Source organism: Herpailurus yagouaroundi, unplaced genomic scaffold (assembly GCF_014898765.1).
Source record: "Herpailurus yagouaroundi ecotype Mexico unplaced genomic scaffold, PumYag 202, whole genome shotgun sequence".
Classification (NCBI taxonomy): domain Eukaryota; kingdom Metazoa; phylum Chordata; class Mammalia; order Carnivora; family Felidae; genus Herpailurus; species Herpailurus yagouaroundi.
Genome location: NW_024412433.1, coordinates 11,618,161 through 11,641,191, shown reverse-complemented (window position 1 = coordinate 11,641,191; position 23,031 = coordinate 11,618,161). Strand labels below are relative to the sequence as shown.

General features: G+C 41.3%; 1 protein-coding gene across 2 annotated transcripts in view; it reads left to right on the top strand.

The window, feature by feature from the left end:
• COL4A3 (collagen type IV alpha 3 chain) overlaps positions 1-23,031 on the top strand; it is a 138,925-nt gene that overhangs the window by 96,427 nt on the left and 19,467 nt on the right. For both annotated transcript variants that reach the window (XM_040450823.1, XM_040450822.1), the window contains exons 23-41: positions 204-299; positions 3,207-3,277; positions 4,071-4,253; positions 6,102-6,270; positions 8,224-8,316; positions 8,968-9,072; positions 11,180-11,277; positions 12,060-12,210; positions 12,553-12,666; positions 13,640-13,807; positions 15,703-15,792; positions 16,119-16,253; positions 18,444-18,542; positions 19,587-19,676; positions 19,976-20,115; positions 20,572-20,698; positions 22,001-22,081; positions 22,460-22,558; positions 22,792-22,839. In XM_040450823.1, the coding sequence (XP_040306757.1) occupies positions 204-299; positions 3,207-3,277; positions 4,071-4,253; positions 6,102-6,270; positions 8,224-8,316; positions 8,968-9,072; positions 11,180-11,277; positions 12,060-12,210; positions 12,553-12,666; positions 13,640-13,807; positions 15,703-15,792; positions 16,119-16,253; positions 18,444-18,542; positions 19,587-19,676; positions 19,976-20,115; positions 20,572-20,698; positions 22,001-22,081; positions 22,460-22,558; positions 22,792-22,839 (2,157 nt within the window). The remainder of the gene's footprint in view (positions 1-203; positions 300-3,206; positions 3,278-4,070; positions 4,254-6,101; positions 6,271-8,223; positions 8,317-8,967; positions 9,073-11,179; positions 11,278-12,059; positions 12,211-12,552; positions 12,667-13,639; positions 13,808-15,702; positions 15,793-16,118; positions 16,254-18,443; positions 18,543-19,586; positions 19,677-19,975; positions 20,116-20,571; positions 20,699-22,000; positions 22,082-22,459; positions 22,559-22,791; positions 22,840-23,031) is intronic.

The window sequence follows — 23,031 nt, the reverse complement described above, 5'->3', positions numbered from 1 at the left end:
TATATAATAAAATAAAAATCAACAATATAAAAAAATGCAGTGTCCTAGATGATTTTCACTACACACACGCACACGCGCGCGCGCACACACACACACACACACACACAAATCTTAATGTAATAAATGATTGTGTGGTTAGGAAGTATCTGTCCTTTCTGAGGACTAGATGTGGGTTTATGAGTAACAAGCTGCTATTATTGCAGGGGAACCAGGCCTCCTGTGCATCCAGTGTCCTTGTGTCCCAGGGCCTCCGGGCCTCCCAGGATTGCCGGGGTTAGACGGCATGAAAGGAATCCCAGGTACAAAAGGGTCAGCTCCCTGGGTGGTTAAAAAAAAAGGTATCAGACTTCTGAATGTCAGTGATGGGGTTTCCCTGAATTTGGAGATTTTCAAACGTATACTCAGTTAACATAAAGTAAGCCGAAATAACACAGAAACTGGCCTTTTCCCCTTTTCCGTTTTAGTTGCCGAATTCTAGCAAACCATGGTATTCCCCAGGAATTGTAGACTGGGGTTCCTACAGGGATCCAGCAGGTAACTTGGAGGAGTGAGGCAGCCATACCAAACACACATCACTTTTTTCTTCCATAAAGAAATAAGCTCTCTCTCTCTCTCTTTTTTTTCCTTAAAAGACACAATTCTCTCCAGTCTGTTTGGGGTTTTTTTGTTTGTTTTTTTTTTTAAATCCCCACTTTTGGTAGAGTCATGGGCATAGGCACTGTTTCATTCAGGACACAAGTACAAGGGCGCCTGGGTGGCTCAGTCGGTTGAGGGTCTGGCTCTTGATTTTGGCTCAGGTCTTGATCTCATGGTTCTTGAGATCGATCCCTACATCGGGCTCCACGCTGACATTGCAGAACCTGCTTGGGATTCTCTCCCTGTCTCTCTGCCCCACCCCGCTCACACTCTCTCTCAAAATAAATAAATAAGCTTAAAAAAAAAAAGGATACAAATGCAATAAAAAAAAAAAAGCACACCAGTGGGGCACGGTAGGGAGTGGAGAGGACTGTGGTAAACTGGAAGGCACATTGGAGGGGGCCATCGTGCACCAGCTCCGGTCTGTTGTTACTGGCAGCACTTTAGGCCCGTGTTGATAAATCTTCCAATTTTTCATGAGAAGAAAGAAACTCGGGTTTTTAGCTGAAATCTCATTTTTTTTTTTTTCAAAATTTGCTAACTCCATTTTTGAAAGAAAAAAACCATCCGCTAGGCCAATATTCTGCGAGCTAAACAGAGCCTGTGTTGCTTCTCTTCTGGACGTCCATGCCAGACCAGGACTCCCCACCCCACAGGGTTGCTTCAGACTGTCCACTGTCTCTGCCGTCCCACCTCCGCTTTCTCGGTCACAGAACTGGCCATGGACAAAAATCTCGAGGTAGAGAAGGTCTCTACTCATTAGTTGGGTTCCTCTGCCGCCGGTACCTCTCCCCTGGCTCCTCAGGGCCTCTGTCACACGGTTTCACGTGCAGTCCTGGTTTTGCCATGACCACCTTGGTCTGCTAGGTGTCGTATGGACCTCCATGCCTATTCCTCACCTCAGTCCTACAGGTAAGTGCTGTCATTGACCCCATTTGACAGATGAGGAAGCTGAGGCATAAGGTGGCATAGCTCATAAGTGGTAAAGCCTGGACTGAAATCCACTCTCCTCCTGAGCCATGCTCCTGCTCTCTACGCTGGCATCCTTCAATCGCTGTGCCAGGGGCTTCCCTTTGAAGCAAGTGAATCCAAAGGTCTACCTGGCAACACCGATCAGGGAATATTTGTATGTTACCACCATCGGGTAGACATTTGCATTGGCACAGGGGCTTCGGGAAGTGGGGTGACCGTCCAAAGAAGAAATGCTAATGGTGGCAGATGCAGGCACTGTGGCCAGCTGCGAGAGGACACGCATTCAGCCAGGGTCCTTTGCCACGCTCACATCATTCCTGTTCCTTTATAAATGCCTTCGTTACTTTGCCATCTCTGCCCCCTGACTCTCTGAGACAGGCTTGAGAGGGGAGAAGCGGGGGAGGCAAAGAGGGGGTGAACGGTGGGTATGATGGGCCCTCCGTCCCTCATGCTGTTCCTATTCGGTGCCTAAGACTCTAGGTGAAATGTTCTATTAAAACAAAAACTGACAGAAAGGGAAGGAGCAAGGGCGACAGGGAGGGAAAGAATGGAAGGAAAGCGATGATTATTTTTCTACATTCCCCTTGAGTGACCCAAGGGTAGAATGTGGGTGGGCAGCTCGCTGTTGCTGACCCAGTAGTTGTGTTGTATTTTCCTTGATTTCTCTACACTTGACATACTACAGGTGCAGCTCAAAGAAGATACATAAACAGTGAAAGCATCTGGATTACTATCAAAAAACATACCCTGACTCGAATCTTGCAAAACATAAAATCGGAATATCCATTTATTAATACATTGGCTTGAGATCCGCCCAAAAGACCCTCTAAAGGGTCTTTACAGTATATCCTTACGGATACACTTACATGCATATAGGAAGCGTAAAATTGTACAGCAATTTGGCAACGGATGCCCAGAGCCTCAGAAAAGTTTGTGTCCATTTTGTCTTGTGCTTACGCTTTTAGAAATGTATTTAAATTATTAGAAAAATCTGGAGCACTAACTATCTAGAGATATTTACTATAACATTGTTTACTACAATGTTGAAAAGTTGAAAAATGATCCAAATTCTAAAATAGCAGCTGGCTGAATAAATGTTGGTTGATCCACACATTAGGCTACTCTGCGGCCATTTAAAGTGAAGCTATAAATCTGTATTTATTGACATATGTATAGATTCCAAAATGCCATGTATACATTCAGCACGTTATGGATATAAAATTTAAGAGTGCCATACATCAAAATTTTAGCAAATATTGTCCTCTGGTGGTAGATCTATAAGTGACTTTTATTCTCTTCTTTCTGAATCTGTTTTTCACAAGGAGCATATATTGCTTTTTTGATCAAAAAATAAACCTGTCTTCTTAAAACTATAAAGACAAGAATTTTAGGGAGGCAAGCATTTTTTAAATGCTTTTTTTTTACATCATCTCTTATTCCAGTTATTTACTCTCATGCTCTCCCTGCCCTCTGTGTTTTGAGATAGAAATTGTCTTTCTTTCCTCAGAAGAAAGCAGCCTATTTCCTGCAGCTCCTGCATTACCTGGGCTACTCAGAGTTGGTATTCAACAAATATTTAATAATTCACTGCTTTGCAGGCGGACAAGGGCCAACTGGCAGTAAAGGAAGCCCAGGGTCCCCAGGAAGTGCGGGTCTTCCCGGATATCCAGTAAGATTTCATGGTTTGGGAGCTTTCGTTTCAATTTGGATAACAGCACGTTCTGGAAGTAAAGTAGCACCACACATAGGTTATCAGTTTGTTGCCTGGCAAAGAGTACTTAATATTAGAGCATTTAATAGAGACCTGGTTAAATGAATAAATGCATGATGTGTGAATAAGTGAATGAATTAATGAACTTTGAATCCTTTAAAATGGATCAGAACTAGAAGCAGATCTCTGGTTGCCTGGGCTGCGGTTGGGACAGGGCATGACTACAAATGGATCTGAAGGAATCCGAGGGAGTACCGGAAATGTTTTAACACTGTATTATGGCGATCGTAGCATAAATGTACAAATGTACTAAAAACCATTGAACTGTATCCATATAAAGATATATCTTATGATATGTAAATTATACCTCGATAAACTATTAGAAATTAAAGTTTTGACTATCACGGTGAGTCAGAGAGTTATACAGAGATATATATATTTCAATCAAATTATCCATAGATGCATGTTAAAATTTCCAATATTCTAACGGAATCTAAGTTACGATGATATCTGTGTCATATTGACCCATATTATTGTGTGTGTTGCATTGAATTGTGCTAACTGAATTCCAGTTTTGAAAGCAAATAGAGAGGGGAAAAGAGCTTGAAATTATACTTGTAGGCTAAAGAAAGTGTCTGAAAAATATCCATGTGCATTACACTTGAAAAATTCTGGTTGACTTTTTTTTTAAGATTGGCACAAGAACAGCTATACCCAATTGCAATGCAGACTCGTTTCTGTACTGCCCTAGGGGTTCCCGGGTGCTCAGGGGGATCCAGGACTTAAAGGAGAAAAAGGGGAAGCACCTCAACCTGATGGACAAGTGGGTGCCCCAGGGGACCCTGGGCTCAGAGGGCATCCTGGAAGAAGAGGCTTGGATGGGATTCCTGGAACCCCCGGGGTAAAAGGATCACCAGGACCTAAAGGGGAACCGGTTGGTATCTAGCAACTTTTTTCGAATTACCCTCCCTACAACTGATATGCTCTGAAGTTACCACATTGGGTACTTTCCATTCATAAAATCCTTGGCCATTCAGCACAGTGCGTCCCTCTAACCGCACAATGAGGCATCTTCAAATGAGCAGTACTAACCCCAACACATGTATGTAGTATTTTGACACATAGGTGGCACTCAATGGTGCTTTTAGCCCAAATAAAATTCTACATCGATAATGACCTTGTCTCCTACGCGAGTTACAATTCCACATTTATGTCCAATGAGTTTATAGACAAGTTTAGAAAATGATAAACAAGGGAACGTTTTGATCAATATCTTGAAGGCAATATTCATTCTTTGAAGTAAAAATAAATGCATAAAGCACAATTTTAGGAGGAGGTTAGTCAAATAAACAGATCAGATGTTTTGTCCTTTAAAATAGTTAAGCTTAGGTAAGTTCTCTCTTTTCATGGGATAAGGATAGAATGTCTCACATGTGCACTTGAGAGATTCCTACGGGGATCTATTTGAAGATGTCAGGGGGCAGAGGCTGAGCACCTCCCCCGGTATATCTGGGAGAAGTTTGCCAGCCATGCTTCCCAGCCTGCCCCAGGAAATACCAGTGTCTCCCAGAGTTCATCGGTGTTATCCAATTAAAAGAGTCCCACCTCGGACAGGAAAACTTGGCAAATAAATTTAAACATTTGTTTACAGACCCATTAATATCAGAATAAAGTGTGGCTCCCCAAGATCTAGATGTGGCCTATAATCTTCGTTATACCTTTTTGACTACAAAATACTTTTGGGCTGAGAGCAGCTGGCAGGGCCAGTGCTTCTCAGACTCTGGGAAACAGCCAGGCTGTCCCCCCACCCCGGGTGGTAGTGATGCTTACAGAGGGACAGAGTCTAGAATTCTTTTGGTTTAGCACTAGTACAGTTTACATGATGCTTCCATTTGCGTCTTGCTAATTCTTTATTAAGTTCCAGTAAAAGTAATGTAAGAAAAACCTCAAGGAGATGATGTGTTGAGTCTTATGCCCTGTCATTATGGAAGAAGGAAAAACGGACAAACAAAAAAAACAAAAACACCGAGTCACCCAATGATCCTGAACAATGAAAAATCCAGTCAAATCTATTATTTGAGGCCATACTGGGATGGAAGAAGAACTCAATTATTATGTCATATTTAACTTGTTTAAAATACGCAAATCATCTCCAGAGTTATGGCCCTATGCAATTACAAAAAGATATTTTTTTACAATTTTATTATTTTATTCAATTTAAGCTATATAATCATGGAAAGTCAGTATTTTTACAGTTGGTATAAAACATACCTCTTATATAGCTTTCACCATTACCATTAAATCTTAAGACATAATCTAGCAAAAGATATTTCATAAGGAAAAAAATGAATACGGTCTATCTGGACCTGAATCTCCTTTGTAATGAAAACACCCGGTAAAAAACAAACAAATAAAAGTTTGCTGTGCTGGTTTTAGTTGAGAAATACGCTATTCACACGAATGTTAGCTCTACAGCTATTTGAACTGTTGGCTGATTTGAACAGAGTCTTAGGGGCTGTTCTACGTATGACATCCCACCAGAAGACACAAGTGCGTCTCGAGAGGCTTCGAGGGAATGAAATGTTGCTGAAATCCAAAGAGCACAGAACAGCAGAAACCATAGAGCGGTCTCATTTTAGTAACAATTCCCTTCAAATACCTGCTTTTTGATTCAAAATTTTCTCATTGGCTGCTTATCTGGTACTCGTATTCATGGTAAGATTAACCCGTGGAAGGAGATACTGGAATGAAGCACCATCCAAACATATTCCTGTTGTCACAGGCCCTGACTGGTGAGAAGGGGGACCAGGGTCCTCCAGGGGATCCCGGCACCCCTGGGCCCCCAGGACCTGCAGGACCACCTGGACCACCAGACTATGGACCGCAGGGAGAGCCTGGTCCAAAGGGTACCCAAGGAATTCCTGGAGCCCCCGGACCACCTGGAGAAGCCGGTTGGTTAGTTTTCTTTCCAGTCCTGTTTTCCTATGGAGTGGGTCTATGGTTCCTAGAGCAAGTAAAGCTCCCTCAAGACTAAAATGATGTATAGAAACTTACTTCTAATAAGTAGAATATGTCAACTCATAGACACTCAGAAAGAATATGTAGGATATGTCAGAGAAAACGTATTTTCTCTGTTACTGAGAAGTTCAGTTGAAATTTCCTAAGATAGTCTATCTCCATATGCTAAACAGAAATAGATGGAATGAGTGGCAATCAGTTATGATAAACAAAGGGGGGGGGCAGAAATCTGTGAAATTGATCCTGAGAAGCCCCTCCTGAGTCTCAAGAGTCCACTAATGTTGTTGCAAATTTATTCTTTTGACCCATAATCCAATAGACGGTTTACAAATAAAACTTCAAAATATCTAAGATAAACGAAGAATAGTTTTCTGACAATAGTCCTAAAGCCTCAGTAACTTTTGGGATCCACGTGTACTGAACATAGTTGGTGGATTCAGGAGGGATCTGATCCCCAATGTTTATCCGTGGCAGAGAACATAACAGAAGATAAGAATTGCACATTGCTGACAGTTTTCAACAAATAATGCCACCATGTCATTTCTTACTTCTAATATCACTTTGAAGGGTGAGACTCAATAAACTAATGGCCTCCAAATTGTTTTATAATATCCCTTATCTGTAAAAAACAATATGTAAGTGCCTCTCCCCAAGCATTTCTGTATATTTTTTACATTTATGCATGCATTTCTGTCCACACATGTGCGTAAAGCTGTTTTTTGTGACTATATATATATGTATATATATACACATATATATGTATGTATATATGTATATACATATGTATATATGTGTGTATATATATATATATATATGTGTGTGTGTGTTTTTCTTCAGCACCTTACTTTTGAGGCTGCTATTCTAATCCAGGGATTGGCAAACCATGGCAGCCCATAGTCTACCAGCCTACCGCATATTTATGTATGATCTACAAGCTAAAAGTGGTTTTTATATTTTCAAATGATTAGGGAAAAAAATCTTTTGAATAATACTTTGTGGTACATGAAAATTATATGAAATTCAAGTTTCAGTGTCCATAAATAACGTTTTCCTAGCACGTAGCCACCCTCATTCATATCCATATTGTTCCTGGCTGTTCTCATGCTGCAATGGCAGCGTTGAGTTATGGTATAGAGACCATTTGGACCACAAAGCCCAGATTATTTACTATCTGGCTCTTTACAGAAAAAGTTTTCCTGATCTCTCTTCTAATCCATCTTCAAATCTTCTGTTCTTTCTGCATGTGAATTTCTAGTGAAGGACTCCATTGTCGTAAAATACATTATCATGAAGTTTTTCCCATCAAACTACTATAAACTTATTTTTTCCATAAATATACGGATAATTCAAATCACTAACATGTTTTTAATGTTGGCCAGCATAGCCACATTATCTCGAATTTTTGTGGACTGGGTAGGCATTATTTCCCCAATGACGCATGAAGAAATTACCACAGAGGTTAAGATATGTGCCCAAGCCACACTTGATCTTTTGTTCAGCATGCCATACTTTCTTCCTGTGAAAACTAGTCACCCAATAAATAAAGAACCTACCAAATCAATATTCACTAACATTTACACTTAATTCCATATCATTGATTTTTTTTTAGAATAGCTTCCCTTTCAATAGACCGGCATTGAGTTGGGCTATAATTGAAGCTTAGACAATAGTAAATGCTTATAAATATTCATCAATTGAATAAGAAAGTTTCAATGGGTTGGTCATCTTTAAGCCAGTTTTAAAGCCTATGGAAGCAGAAACTATTTTTTATATTCCTTGGGATATGTTTATAAACCCCTTATAATTACATTTGCTCCCCCTGAACCAAAAAAAAAAAAAAAAGCTTCAAAATGCACACCAGTCTTATGATCACAAACTTTCTTAAGGTCCTAAGGGAGAATTCAGTGTTTCGACACCAGTCCCAGGGCCCCCAGGACCTCCAGGGCTCCCTGGCCGTGCTGGCCCCCAAGGTCCGCCTGGTGAGTATCCCCTTTGTCATGTCTGGTGCACGACATCAAATGGCATCCTGATTGTCCTGGAAAACTATTGTCCCCTTTGTAAGGAAAAGATATATTTATTGGCTCTAAAAGAATGCAGAGGCCAGAGTCTGGTTAGATAACAAGCCAATAGGCAGGGGACTTGTTGTTCTTTGAGATTAGCCAAATTATTCCCCATTGGTACTTCTGATTAAAAAAAAAAAAAAAAGGGACTTGATATAATTAATTAAAAGGAACCCAAGAGCAGAACAGTCTTCATGGGTTTTTGGTGGGGGAATAAGTGACGTTTGCCAGTGGCTAATCACGATAGTCCCCATTTCTTCTTCATTTGAAAATGTAACTGCTTTGCCAATTTGATCTAAAACTTCATTTTGTATGCACGGAGGGAGACGTATGTAGTCCAAGATAGTTAGAATATTTCTTTTTAGGAATTAAGCTCTATCTTAAACATTATCTGTAGCTCCTAACTGAGCTACACTGGATAAGAATGGAGAGGAAGAGCATACAGTTGGGGTTATATTAAAATTATTTCTTAATTTCCAGAAAGGCCTAGGATGACACAGAAACTTAGACTTTTTGTCTCAAGGCAAGATGAAGGGAAGTACCTTATGTGGATGTGTGTGTGTTTTTAAGGTATCCCTGGATCCATAGGAAAATGTCGTTATCCGGGTCTTCCTGGGCCTGATGGTGAACCAGGGATTCCAGGAATTGGCTTCCCTGGGCCCCCAGGACCTAAAGGTAGGTTTACAAATTTTAAAACATAGGGATCATTGTGGATGTTTAGAAAATAAATGCAAGGGTGCCTGGGTTGCTCAGTCAGTTAAGCCTCCGACTCTTGATTTCAGTTCAGGTATTGATCTCACGGTTTGTGAGTTTGAGCCCTGTGTCCGGCTCTGTGCTGATGGTGCAGAGTCTGCTTGAGATTCTCTGTCTCTCCTTCTCTCTCTCTCTCTCTCTCTCTCTCTCTCTCTCTCTCTCTCTCCCCTGCATGCTCCCTCTTTCTCTCAAAATAAATAAACTTAAAAAAAAAAGAAAATATAGATACATATCATGAATAACATGGAAAAGATCCATAATGTGGTGTTTAAAATAATGTTTTTCATCCATCTTAAATGAGAAAAAAAATCTTACTATGATGTTAGGCAAAGAGGCAGAATTCATACTATACATCTCATCTCAACTAAAAATTTTAAAATATGTAGAAAACATCTGGAAAGCAATTTATAAAAATGGTAAAAGTGATTCTTCTTGAGTGTGGAACTGTGAGAATTTTTTTTCTTTACTTCTTAATAAATGTCTGTACTTTCTTTACATTTATGCATGTTTTCACTTTATACATTTCTTTTATAATTAAAAAAAATAACTATTAAATCACAAGTAACTGGTTGTCCTATACACTCCCATATAAATTACAGAAATTATTTTCCTTTGGGAACAAATGCTGTTTCCCATCAAAGGGAAAACACTCCAAAGAAATCCAGATACAGAGAAGACAGTCACCTAATAAATACATCAGAGTTTTGCTCAGGATGGCGTATGAGCTCTCATGGTCCCTGGATTGTAGCATAGATTTTCAGATTTTATAATCACTTTATGTTTGTTTCAATATTATTTAAAGTGTCAACATATAGTCCATTTTTGGTTCTTGTTCTCTTTGAGATGTCATCAGTGTCTGGAGTGCATTAGTTCTGCCCAAATGTGGAAATATTGATCTCAGTTTATGAATATTTGAAATGGAAGATGTAATAGTTTCAAGGATGTCCTAGACTCTAATTTCTTGGATGTCTTCCCAATGATCTTTGAAGTAACGCAGCCTGGCCCATATTTTGCCTAGTTCTTTTTGGACCCTGCATTGAGAAATTGCATCCTAGCTTGTAACCCCATGGATTTACCCTCTGGAAGGAGACTCAACCATGGGGACAAGAAATAGCCTAAGAAAATCCTTTAAAGTACAGATTCAAAATTCAAAATTGAACCTAATAATGCATGAACTAATGGGAAATTAAAAATTGGTCATATTAGGGGCACAAAAGAACACTCTGACCACAGCCTTGCCCCACCAGGGTTTCCTCTTCTGAACCACAGAACAGAGAAAATGATCTGTGTGACTCCTTCCTCAGTTATCCTATTATAAATATATAAGAAAAAAGTTAATTCATTACATTCATGGCATTAGGAAGTAATTCTCTTGAGCCACCCATGTTGAGGCAGGCTACCCAGGGCGCTGGAAAGCCTTTCTATCTTGATCTGGGTCATGCTTCAAGGATTTCTACACCTGTAAAAATTCATTTGGCTGTACGCTTTATGTAAAATACAACTTGAAAAGATAAAGTCTGCCAAATTGGCAACCAGGATCAGTGGTTTAAAGAACTGCCAAATCAAAATTGTAGCCATCCTAAACAACAAAATGGAGAAAGTCATTTTTTAAATTGAGGATCTGATTTGAAACAGAATTTTTTTAACTGCTAATTTAGCAGTTGACTTTTTCTTTTTCTTTTTCTTTTTTAAGTTTATTTATTTATTTCGAGACAGTGTGACTGGGGGAGGGGCAGAGGAAAGGTAGAAAGAGAGAATATCCCAAGCAGGCTCCACACTGTCAGCACAAAGCCCGATGCAGGGCTTGAATTCATGAACTGTGAGACCATGACCCAAGCCAAAATCAAGTAACAGACTGAGCCACCCGGGGCCCCCCAGTAGTTGGCTTTTTCATCATTCAAACTTTCATAAAAACATTTCTAGCAACTTGCCCCATAAAAACATCAGATAAAATCAGATAAAACAGAGACACTGCTCAGAATCTTTTCCTAAGCCTAATCCTACAACCTTTATTATTTTTTCTCTGTAGGAGACCAAGGTTTTCCAGGAGCAAAAGGATCACCAGGTTGTCCAGGAGAAATGGGAAAGCCTGGGTCACCTGGAGAACCAGGTCTCCCCGGAGCCAAGGTTCTTCAAGAATTAAAACTCAGACTGATGGTGGTGGGGGGCAAGGGGGCATGATGAGGGAGGTGGGCAATTACAATCAGCCAGGTAGGATGCTCTGGGTGTAGAAATTATCTATATATTTGTAGATGGTAAAGGAATTAAATACTTTTTAATGTTCTTCTGAACCATCCCTCCCTTTTAGAAAGGAAAATAGAAGGGATTAGAAGATAAGTTTGCCTCTCTATTTCTTCCTTAATCTTCAGAAGCATTCAGAGTATTTAAAATGGAAGGACTCTAAGAGGAAGTGTGGATAACTAGGAGAAAAGCGATCAAAAGGAGAGACATCTAGACTGTTTCCAGACAATTTCACCCTTCTAAAAGAGTTATATAGCCTCAAGAATACTTAAGCATAATTGAATAGAAAACTCAGCAACTAGAGTTGAAATAGGAAAGTTGACAGCATGGTGGTGACTGTGCAGAATGGATTTTTTTTTCTTTTTTTAATGTTTATTTATTTATTTTGAGAAAGAGAGAGAGCGTGCATGAACATGAATGGGGGGGGGGGCAGAGAGAGAGGGGGACAGAGGATCCAAAGGAGGTTCTGCACGGACAGCCCAATGTGAGGCTCGAACTCACGAACCGTGAGATCATAACCTGAGCTGAAGTTGGACGCTCAACTGACTGAGCCAGCCAGGTGCCCCAGAACAGATTATTTTCCGTGTAATAGCCCTAAAGACCAGTTGGTAGTCAAGAAGGATTTGCAAGCATTATATAGTAAAACTAACACGACTTCTGTGGAACAGGGAGAGCCAGGACTAGCCTTGCCTGGAGAACCAGGAACGCCAGGTTTTCCGGGAGAAAGAGGCAATCCTGGGAAAAATGGAGAAATTGGACTCCCTGGACATCCAGGTCTCCCTGGAATTCCAGGAACCAGAGGGCTTGATGGACCACAAGGTACAGTGGCGCGTGTGATTATTTTTCTCTGCTGCGATCTCTGTTAAAAGGCAGCAAATTGAAAGTGCACTAGGATGAAGAGTTCTTCTCAAACTTCTAGTTCAACAGATAGAGTCTGCGGGTCCTAATTATTTTTCCATTCAACATCACTGCCCTACCTTTATTTTTTTCTTTCCTTCCTCCTTCCTTCCTTCTGTCCTTTATAGTGAGTTTCCTCTGTAAAAAAGGCATATCCACGGTATTAAATATAGGTTCAATTTGGGGGGAAAAGTTACAAGAGAATGATTGTACTAGGACCTTGGGTTTTGGCATCTGAATATATTCTGGAACTCTGTTTTATAGGGGATCCAGGGAAGGCTGGACCACCTGGAGAAAAAGGACCCCCAGGAAGGTGCATGGAGGGTCCCAGGGGAGCCCAAGGACTTCCAGGATTAAATGGATTGGAAGGTCAACAAGGTAAGAGGAGGGCCTTGAAGCTAGTCATTAGGCAGATAGGTGACTTGAGACTCTGGCTCTGCACTTTGCTGCTTAACATGGGAACTGTCCAGCAACAAGTGCTGACCACTGTTCAGCGGGGAATGTTATTTTAGCCATCTAAACCTTGTCGTGGATTTGTTGCAGTGAGTACCATCTATAGAGTAAGAGACCTCAGGTTAGTATAGTAAAATTGGTTTGTGCCTTGTACACATGACTGAGTATATATACATACTGAGGATATATACACATACATGTATATTTACATGTATATTTATGTGCATATAAACTCTCAGAAAAAAAGTTTTATCATTTCCTTCATTAGTATATAAAGTGGTAAATTTTGATATGTAGTTAATTGCTTCCCAAGCAACATAAAATAAGCTTATGAAATAAATCTAAATTATGCAGGCTAGATGGCCCAGATTGTGTGAAACTTATTCTATTTTGTTGGCTCTTCTCAGTCAGATCTGTGAACTGAGAAAAATCGTTTAGAGCTCAGCTAATGCCTATGAGCTATCATCCTGCTATTATGTTCACAATCCAATGTTGGGCTAAGAGATTAATGGTTGTCGTAGTGCTGTTGTTGTTTCCAGAAGTATCTGGTGGCTCGCCTCCACGTGGGTGGCTCTGTATGTATTATTCTGCAGGTTAAAGACTGAGCTACAGTCATAAAGTGCAGTCCCAGGATATGTCTGCAGGACTAGAAAATAGATCTAAACTCTACACTTTTATTACTGCATGAATCACTGAAACAGAATGTTAAAGGTAGAAGTAATCTTAGAAATTTTACAGAAGGGGATGAAATCAGCCAATCAATCAGATGAGTGTGTGGTTTGCCCATAATCACACAGCTAAATATTTATAGTCATAAAAAATATTTCTGGAGTTGGTAGGGAAAGCAGTTGTGCGTTCATTTGTTCATTCATTCATTCATTCATTCATTCATACCTAGGCAGAAGAGGTGAAACGGGGCCAAAGGGAGACCCAGGTATTCCAGGCTTGGATAGGTCAGGCTTTCCTGGAGAACCCGGACCACCAGGGATGCCAGGTCATCGAGGTGAGGTGGGACCACCTGGTCAAAAAGGATATCCAGGAAATCCAGGATTTTTAGGACCACCAGGTATCCTTTTTTATGCTTTTATTTTTCTTCTGTCTTCTTCCTTTTAAGGTGGCTGTAAAAATTGGACATAGACCTAGGCTTTTGACTCTACACTTCTCTTTGACTTAGTATAAGTGTTTCCTACTGAATTATTTGTAAGGGGTCAGTGTTGGTGGTGGGATGGTCACATTTCACAATTACCCAGAGTATGACAACTTTGGCTGTGCAATCCTTTCTATATGCCACTGCTAAAATACATTTGATAGTATTTTCTTGAGAATTTTTGCATCTATATGTATAATGGATATTAGTCATTTTCTTTTCTTGTGATATCTTTGTCTGGTTTTGGTGTCTGGGTAACACTGGCCTCCTAGAACAAGATGGAAAGTATTCCCTCCTTTTGTATTTTCTGGAAGAGTTAGTGAAGAATTGCTATTCCTTAAACATTTGGTTGAATTCACCAGTGAAGTCATCTGAGTCTGGGCTTTCTTTTGTGGGAAGTTTTTACATTACCAAATCAATTCCTTGTTATAGGTCTACTCAGATTTTCTATTTCTTCTTGAGTCAGTTTCAGTAATCTGTGCCTCAGTAGGAATTTGTGCGAATGCCCCCAAGTTACCTGATTTGCTGACATAGAGTTGTTTCTAGTATTCCCTTATCATTCTTTTTATTTCATCACTGTTTTTATAGTTTGTATGTTTGGGAAGAATATTCTAATAGTCACAGCATAAGGACCTCATTCATCTCATTCCTCCAGAGAAGAACCCAGAAAAACAACTTAATCTACAAATCATTCTTTCATTTATATTATTAAGCTTCTCCCACATGCCAGCACTAGAAACATGTCAGTGGACAAGATTCCACCTCTGACAATGGGAGAGACAATAACAAATCCATTTAAAAACTAAATTCAGGGTGCCCAGGTGGCTCAGTTAGTTAACCATCTGACTCTTCATTTCAGCTCAGGTCATGATCCCAGCATCATAGGAATGAGTCCCACATTGGGCTCTGTGCTGAGCATGGAGCCTGATTAAGATTCTCATTCTCTCTCTCTCTCTCTCTCTCTCTCTCTCTCTCTCTCTCTCTCCCCCCCAAATAAATTAAAATAAAAATAAATACTAAAAAATAAAAACTAAGTTCAATAGTCAACAGCTGCTGTGAGGAAAATAAAATAAGGGAACACAATAGAAAGCCACACAGGGTTTGGGAGGAGGGAGCACTCCATCACTTCACCATGTTCTACTTTCTTTTTTATTTTTTAATTTTTTTTAATGTTTTTATTTATTTTTGAGACAGAGAGAGACCGAACATGAGCAGGGGAGGGGCAGAGAGAGGGGGAAACACAGAATCTGAAGCGGGCTCCAGGCTCTGAGCTGTCAGTACAGAGCCTGACGTGGGGCTCGAACTCACGGAGTGTGAGATCATGACCTGAGCTGAAGTCGGACGCTCAACCGACTGAACCACCCAGGCGCCCCCCCCATGTTCTACTTTCATCTGCAAATGTGATTTGCTACCCATGACCGCCGCAACCCTAATTTAATAAAGAATGTTTACTGATCAATCACCTAGATAAATATGGTTATTTTTCTGTTTACAGAAATCATTTCTTCAACTCTCTTTAGAATTATAACTTATTTTAGGGGCACGTGGTTGGCTCAGTTAGTTAGCGTGTGACTTCGTCTCAGGTCATGATCTCACGGTTTGTGAGTTCGAGCCCCCAATAGGGCTCTCTGTTGTCAGCATGGAGCCCACTCTGGACCCCTCTGTGCCCCTTTCTGTCTGGCCCTCCCCTGCTTGTGCCTCTCTCTCTCAAAAATAAATAACATTAAAAAAAGTATAACATTTCATTTCATGGAATTTTTCACTTCTGTCATTCTGCACAATCTGAGCTATCTTGTGTTAACATGTTTCCACAGGTGAAAAAGGAACGATTGGCATGATGGGCTATCCGGGACACATTGGTCCTCCGGGGCCTCCCGGAAACCCAGGAACCCCAGGACAGAGGGGTAAGTGATGGAGTATCTTCCCAAGAACAGGAGGAAGGAGCAATGTTCACTTACATAACGGAAAAATAAATTATGTTTTACCCTTTGAGGGCAATATAATTCTGAGAGAACCACGTATTCGATTTTGCTATTCTTTGTATTCCTTTTTCCATTTGAATGGAGTCGAATTTTCTCCTTGCAATCTTATGCCACTGCTTTTAAATGACTGCCTGTTTTGGTTTATCTGTCTTGTTTTGTTTTGTTTTATGGTAAGCACTGTTAACTTTCGAATCCTTACAAACAAGTTCAAGAAGTAAGGAACTGACATTGTTACTCCTGTTTTTTAGGTGACTTTGGAATCCCAGGAGCAAAGGGTGAGAAAGGGCACCCAGGAGCCCAGGGTGAAGAAGGAGACAAAGGACCCCAGGGGCCTTCTGGAATATCACACCTACTGGGGGACAAAGGAGAACCAGGCCTCAAAGGTACAGCCTTCCTTTTGTGTAGAACCAGAACATCATGCTGGTTCTGAGACTAAGAATGATCCAAGAAAATCCCTGTAGTTGACAAATGAAGACCGTGAGAACCGATACTCAACATCCTGCTCAGTCACAAAGCCAGTTGGTGGCCCAATCCTGGATTAGAACTGGGTCTTGGCGTTCCTTGCACAATTACGTGTTGTCTCCTTAATGTGTGACTTTTCACTTCTTTTTAAAAACTTTTTTAATGTTTATTTTTGAGAGAGACAGACACAGAGTGGGAGTGGGAGAGGGGCAAGAGAGGAAGGGAGACACAGAATCCGAAACAGGCTCCAGGCTGTGAGCTGTCAGCACAGAGCCTGATGCCGGGCTCAAACTCACGGACCATGAGATCATGACCCGAGCCAAAGTCAGACACTTAACCAACTGAGCCACCCAGGCGCCCATGACTTTTTATTTCTAAGTTAATTCTACATTTGGGTCTGCTGTATTTAAACTGCCCCTAGTCAATTTTAAATCATAAGCCTCAAAACCACCTTTTTGCCAAGAATGGTAAAAAGTAATCTTAGATTGGCATACAAAGTTTCTTTATCACTTGCCCTTTGCGTACCTCGCCAGCCACGTGACAGATAATTTTTCAACAATTATTTTTTAGGACCTATTGACTAGGTATTTTATTATGTCCTAAAGATAGAGGTGAGCAAAGCAGAGGTAGTGTCCTGGTCATGAGGAAACTCACAGTTCAGTGGGGGAACGGGGGGAAGAGACATCAATGGATCTGTAGACAGTTTACGTATAGGGCCAGGCAGTAAACATCTCAGGGGTTCTGGCCCCAGATATGGTCCCTGTTGCATAGTCATTTTTAGAGTTTAGTGTAAAAATGTAAAAAAAAAACATTTTTAGCCCTCCAGCCATACCACACCAAACCAGATTTGGCCTGCTAACTCCCTGCAAGCCCAAAGCAGGAACATGCTAAATAATATATATTTTTAGATTGTAATAAATGACATCGATAGAAAAAAAATGTTACAAAAGAAAATAATCTAACCCCCTGCTCCTCGTCATTCCTTTGTATGTGCTATTTTCTTGCCTGGGCATCTTGTCCTGTTTCATGGTTTTTCCACCCAACTGGCGCCTCTTCAGTCTTTAACACACACACACACACACACACACACACACGCACACACACACACACAGTCCCCTCTTACAGAAATTCTTCCCTGTAGCATATTGTACCCAGCTCTGTTACAGAACTTATCACACTGGGTGGTAATTGTGTATTTACCTGGCTGACTCCCCAATTAAACACTAAAAACTTGGGAAAAGGGAACATGATTTATGTTTCCAGTGCTTGGCACAACACCTGTCTATTAATTAGATACTCAGCGCTTATGTGACTGAATAAGGATATAGGCAGGAAAACTGCCCAAGGAAGGGAATCTTGAGAAAGGGCACAAAGCCGGGCCACAGACATGTCAGAAAGTGCTTCGGATACCATGGAAGGAGTTTGTAATTTGCCCCGCATCAAAGGTATCACAGATTCAAGGACCATTTTGAGCCAGAAAGTAAAGCGATCAAAGCCATGTGTTATGGAAAGTAGGACAGTTTTGTGGGAACTTTGCAAGCATCGCAGACTGCACAGCTGGGTTCAGATCCCAGCATGATCACTCATTGATTGTGACTCTAGATTAGTCCGTTGACTTCACAGAGGCTCAGTTTGGTCGTCTCTACACCCATTCTAGAAAGGCTCAAAGACAGACTGACATTGCCTGCATATTAAATAAGATAAATAAAGAAAATGATGTCTGTCATGTACTAATGAATAAATGGTCATTGTAATCAATGGATTTGAGAAAGGGATGCTCTGGACAAGAATCGTGTAATAAATGGTCCTCTGTCGTTACTAAAAGAAAAAAAAATTTTAAGAAGCTATATTTAGGCCACTCATTCTTAAAATGAAGCGTAAATATCATCATTGCTAGTGTCACTGAAGAACTAACTCATGCCAAGCACGATGGTAATACTTTACGTATATTATCTCATTTAATCCTCTTTGAAAAGAACCCACATCTGCCTGTGCTCGTAATAAAAATGCTATGGATGTATTACAATAATGTCTCATCAATTTTAACCAGGATTGAACTAAGTCTGATAAAATTCTAACCTGTGTTTTTAATCCATGGTTTTTAACTTTAGGATTTGCAGGGAAGCCGGGTGAGAAAGGAAACAGTGGTGTTCCAGGGTTACCGGGTTTAAAAGGACTCCAAGGGCCACCTGGACCACCAGGACCACCAGGTAGAGCAGATTCTCTGATAGAAATATCAGGAGTTAAGTTTCCCTATGTCTGAACATAACAAAAATGTATTTCTTGACTTACTGGGTTGAATATGAATTTTGCTCCCATAGTGTTCCAGCAGAAATTTGCTTCACAATTAAATCAGAATGAAGCTGTTTATAGTCAGCCTATATTACCTAAAAAATATTAACTTACACAGAGTTCCATTTTTGAACATTTGTTTTTAGAGAGAGAGAGTACAAGTGGGGGTGAGGGGCAGGGGGAAAGAGAGAAAGAAAGACAGAAAGAGAGAGTACAAGTCGGGGATAGGGGCAGAGAGAGGGAGGGGCAGAGAGAGAGAGAGAGAGAGACAGAGAGAGAGAGAGAATCTCAAGCAGGCTTTATGCTCAGTGTGGAGACCGACGCAGGGCTCGATCCCACAATTCTGGGAACATGACCTGAGCCGAAATCAAGAGTCAGATGCTCAATGGACTGAGCCACCCAGGCACCCCCAACGTTCCATATTTGCACCAAAAATGTTATTTTCACATTGCTGATATGTATTATAAACTATAATTTATCACAGTATCACATATCATAGAAGAAAATCAGGTAATGATTTAGAGGTTTCCGGATTTGCCTTTCTTTTTTTTAAACATGCTATTGAGTTTGCAAAGTAAATTTTTAAACAATTACAGTAGCCCCCTATTCTCTATGACATCAGTTACAAAATATGTTACATGGCAGTAAAACTTCGTATTGCATTTGGAAATTTATTGCGATATGGTGGCAGGAACCCCCTCTTTTCTGCTGGCATTGGTCCTAGAATGGTTTTGATGTTTGAACTCCAGGCCTGCTGACAAGAATCTAAAGTTCTCTAATTTTACGTTTTCTGGGTACTCAGTCCCCTCCTCATCTGAAGGCAGAAAGGTAGCTACACAAGGACATAACCTAGCTGATCTGGCTGCTTAGAATTCATTTATTCATACAAGCAACAAATATTTACTGACACCTACTATGCCCAGGAACTGTGCAGGGCATGTGACTATTTATTTCTTCTCCAGGCCCCAGAGGAGATCCAGGCAACATTGGGAATCCCGGGGCACCAGGACCACGTGGCGTGCCAGGAAGCATGGGGATCATGGGGGTGCCAGGTAAGGTATAAGGTCCTGTCCGGGAGCCGAAAGCCCAATTCTATTCTAGATTTTCTGTATGGTTTGTTGTTTCGGTTTCCCATTTGGTAGAAAGTTGGTGTAAAACTAGATTTACTGTTAGACAAACATACTGTGTGCAATTAGAACACAGATGAGAACTAAATAAATATTCATATTGTGTAAAGATCACCCATGGTAACTAGTCAACATATCAGTGATTCTAAAAAGCCAAAAAGGTGGTTTATACAAAAGTGAGAAGCAGAATGTTTCATTTTCCCTGACCTCTTTCCTAATTGCAGGTCCTAAAGGACACAGGGGAGCTTTGGGACTACCAGGTTTAACTGGAAGGCCAGGCCTCCCAGGTGTTCACGGTCTCCAAGGAGAGAAGGGAGAGCCGGGTTATTCAGCAGGTGCAAGGCCAGGATCACCGGGACCAAAGGTATACCGGCCACTGAAGTCGTTCTGCTTTAGCGAGGGGGCTGAGTCTCTAAGTATCAGCAAGTGTCTAGATTCAGTGTGGGCAAAAAGCATTGAAAATACAGCTGTGTTTTCAGGCGATGATTTGGGTTTTTTTAATCCCATTTCCACAGCTCAGAATGCCTATCACACAGCTATTGGCTTATGAGTTTATCCCTCCAATTTCAATACCCAAGGAATTGCTTATCCCTGTTCCTGCCATTTAATCGTCCTGCCTTTGCATTTTGCACCGGTTCCAGCAAATCCCGTAGCCATCCTGTCCCTGGCCCCTGTCACAGTGCCTGCATCAGCAGACATTTAATAGGAATCGTTAACTCAGTAACTAAATCACTAACTAAATGCTAGCAGAGTCGATACTCAATTCTGATCACATAGCCTGCTTATATGAGAATTCTAAAGGTGTTTGGCTGACTTTAAGGGAGATCCAGGATTTCCAGGTGACATGGGAAGGAAAGGAGAAAGAGGGGTACCTGGAGCACCTGGACATTCGGGGCCTGCTGGACCTGAGGGAGCCCCTGGAAACCCCGGAAATCCTGGTCACCCAGGTGAGCGTTGGCTTTACAACTCAGAAAGCCGGAAGCGGGACACTCAGCATAGCCCTCACCTCCTAGAATCATCTGCGTAAATTGAAAGCTATTTAGGTGTTTGTACTATGATTGCTTTTATTCAACTTTGATCATCAAATTCTTAGACTCTGAGGAACGGGAAATCAATCAGGAGGAGCCCCGATCAGCCAGTTGGATGGACTGACATCTAAAAACCTGATCCTGTCCGTAAAACTTAAGTTCTGTCTCAAAGAATTCAGCCTAGAGACACAAAATGTTAGTTCATTGGGCCGTGTGGGTGGCTTAGTAGGTTAAGTGTCCCCCTTCGGCTCAAGTCGTGATCTCGTCGTTTGTGGGTCCAAGCCCCGCGTCCTGTTCTGTGCTGACAGCTCAGAGCCTGGAGCCTGCTTTGGATTCTGTGTCTCCCTCTCTCTCTGTCCCTCCCCCACTCTCTCTCTCATAAATACACTTGAAAGAAAATTTTTGTAAATGTTAGTTCATTGCCCAACCGCATATTCGTATTACTTTTCTAGGGCTTCCATAACAAAACACAGACAGGGCACTTAAACAGCAGAAATTTATTTTTTCACAGTCCTGGAGTCTGGAGTCTGAGCTCAGGACGTCAGCACGGATGGTTTTTTCTTCTGAGGCCTCTCTCCTGAGTTGGGCAACTTCCTGCCGTGTCTTCACATGATCTTCCTTCCCTGCGTGTCTGTGTCCTAATCAATGCCTCTTGTGAGGACACCGGTCATATTGGATCAGGCCCCACCCTAGTGACCTTGTTTTAACTTAATAGCTTTTTTTAAAGACCCAGTCTCCAAATACAGTGATCTCCGGAGGTTCTGGGGTTAAGGACTTCAACGTGAATTTGGGGGCAAACACTGTTGTGATTTTTTTTTTTTTCTGGCATGGTTTCAGGTTGAGCATTGGCTTTCTTTCTCATTTGCCTATAAATTTGAGTTTAAGTTTTTGTTTTATTTTATTAAAAACAACCACCAGGCTACTGGGTTGCAGCTTACTGAAAGATAACATTTAAACCGTCTTTTCAAATACGGAAAGGTTCAGTGGATTTGCTGTTAACTCCCAGTTAAAGTCATAAATCAGATGCTGAGTGGCCCGTGTGGCTGGTGCACAAACACGTTTGAAAGTGATTCGACACATCTCTGCTCTGCTTCTCTGGCGAAGGGCCTGAAGGCCAGTGTGAGGCACAGGTGACTATAAAAAAGGACCATTTCTGCCATTGTTGTAACCATTTACCTTGTGCTATTCTTTTTTTCCCTTCTCTTCTCTCTTTATTTCTAGGAAAGCCGGGCCCTGATGGTGATTTGGGGTTAAAAGGCATTAAGGGCTTCCCCGGTCCTCCAGGAGTAAAAGGCCCTCCAGGTTCCATTTTTGTACTATTTCCCCTTCAGGACAGAGGCATATTTTCTCCTCAGGCTGGAATCTTTGCATACCTATCTGCTGTTCCTTAGAAATTAGCTCCCAGTTACTCAGTCCCCAGACCCCCCCAAAAAAAAAAATGAGGTTAGGTATTGATACCTATCTAATTCAAAGATCTGCCAGCCTCCACCTTCTGAAGTGATGATCTTCATGGTAGTATAAATCTGTTCATAGTTTTCGCTGTGAAGGGAGCATCACATAACTACAGTTCTGGGGGGCGGGGGGAAGGAGCACCTTTAATAGAATTCTACATATCCAGTGTTCACATCAGGCCATTGCCAGGAAGTATGCCCTCTCTTCGAATGGCATTTCTTTTCTCAGGACCTCCAGGATTTCCAGGACCTCCCGGACCAATGGGGATGAGAGGCAACCAGGGACGTGATGGAATCCCTGGCCCAGCAGGAGAAAAGGGAGAAACAGGTGCACGTTGCTCATGAGCTTGGGTCCACTGGTTTCATTGTGCATTGAATGGTCAGTGCCATTGTAATCCTTCACTGCTCTAGAGATACTTCTCCAATGGAATCGATGATCTTTAATGTGTTCTGGGTGTGTGGTGATTAAACTTCCTTCTGTTGCCACAGTGAAACTGACCAAGCAGAATATATGAATTAACCACATATAAAACACTCAGGTACCAAACTCTTCTCTTTCAGGTTTGCTGGAAGCAGTTCCAGGCCCCAGAGGGAGCCCTGGAGTTCCAGGTGAGCAGTGCTTCACCCCCCCCTGACCCTGGTGATCTAGATTTCAAGGACAGAATCTAATCAAAATTGCCTGGTATATAAAATAAACTTCACATATTGAATTAAAGAAGTCCCAGTGGTAATATAAGATGTTTACATTCTTAGTATTCAAGATGCTTAAAAATTATGACCACCATTGGGGCGCCTGGGTGG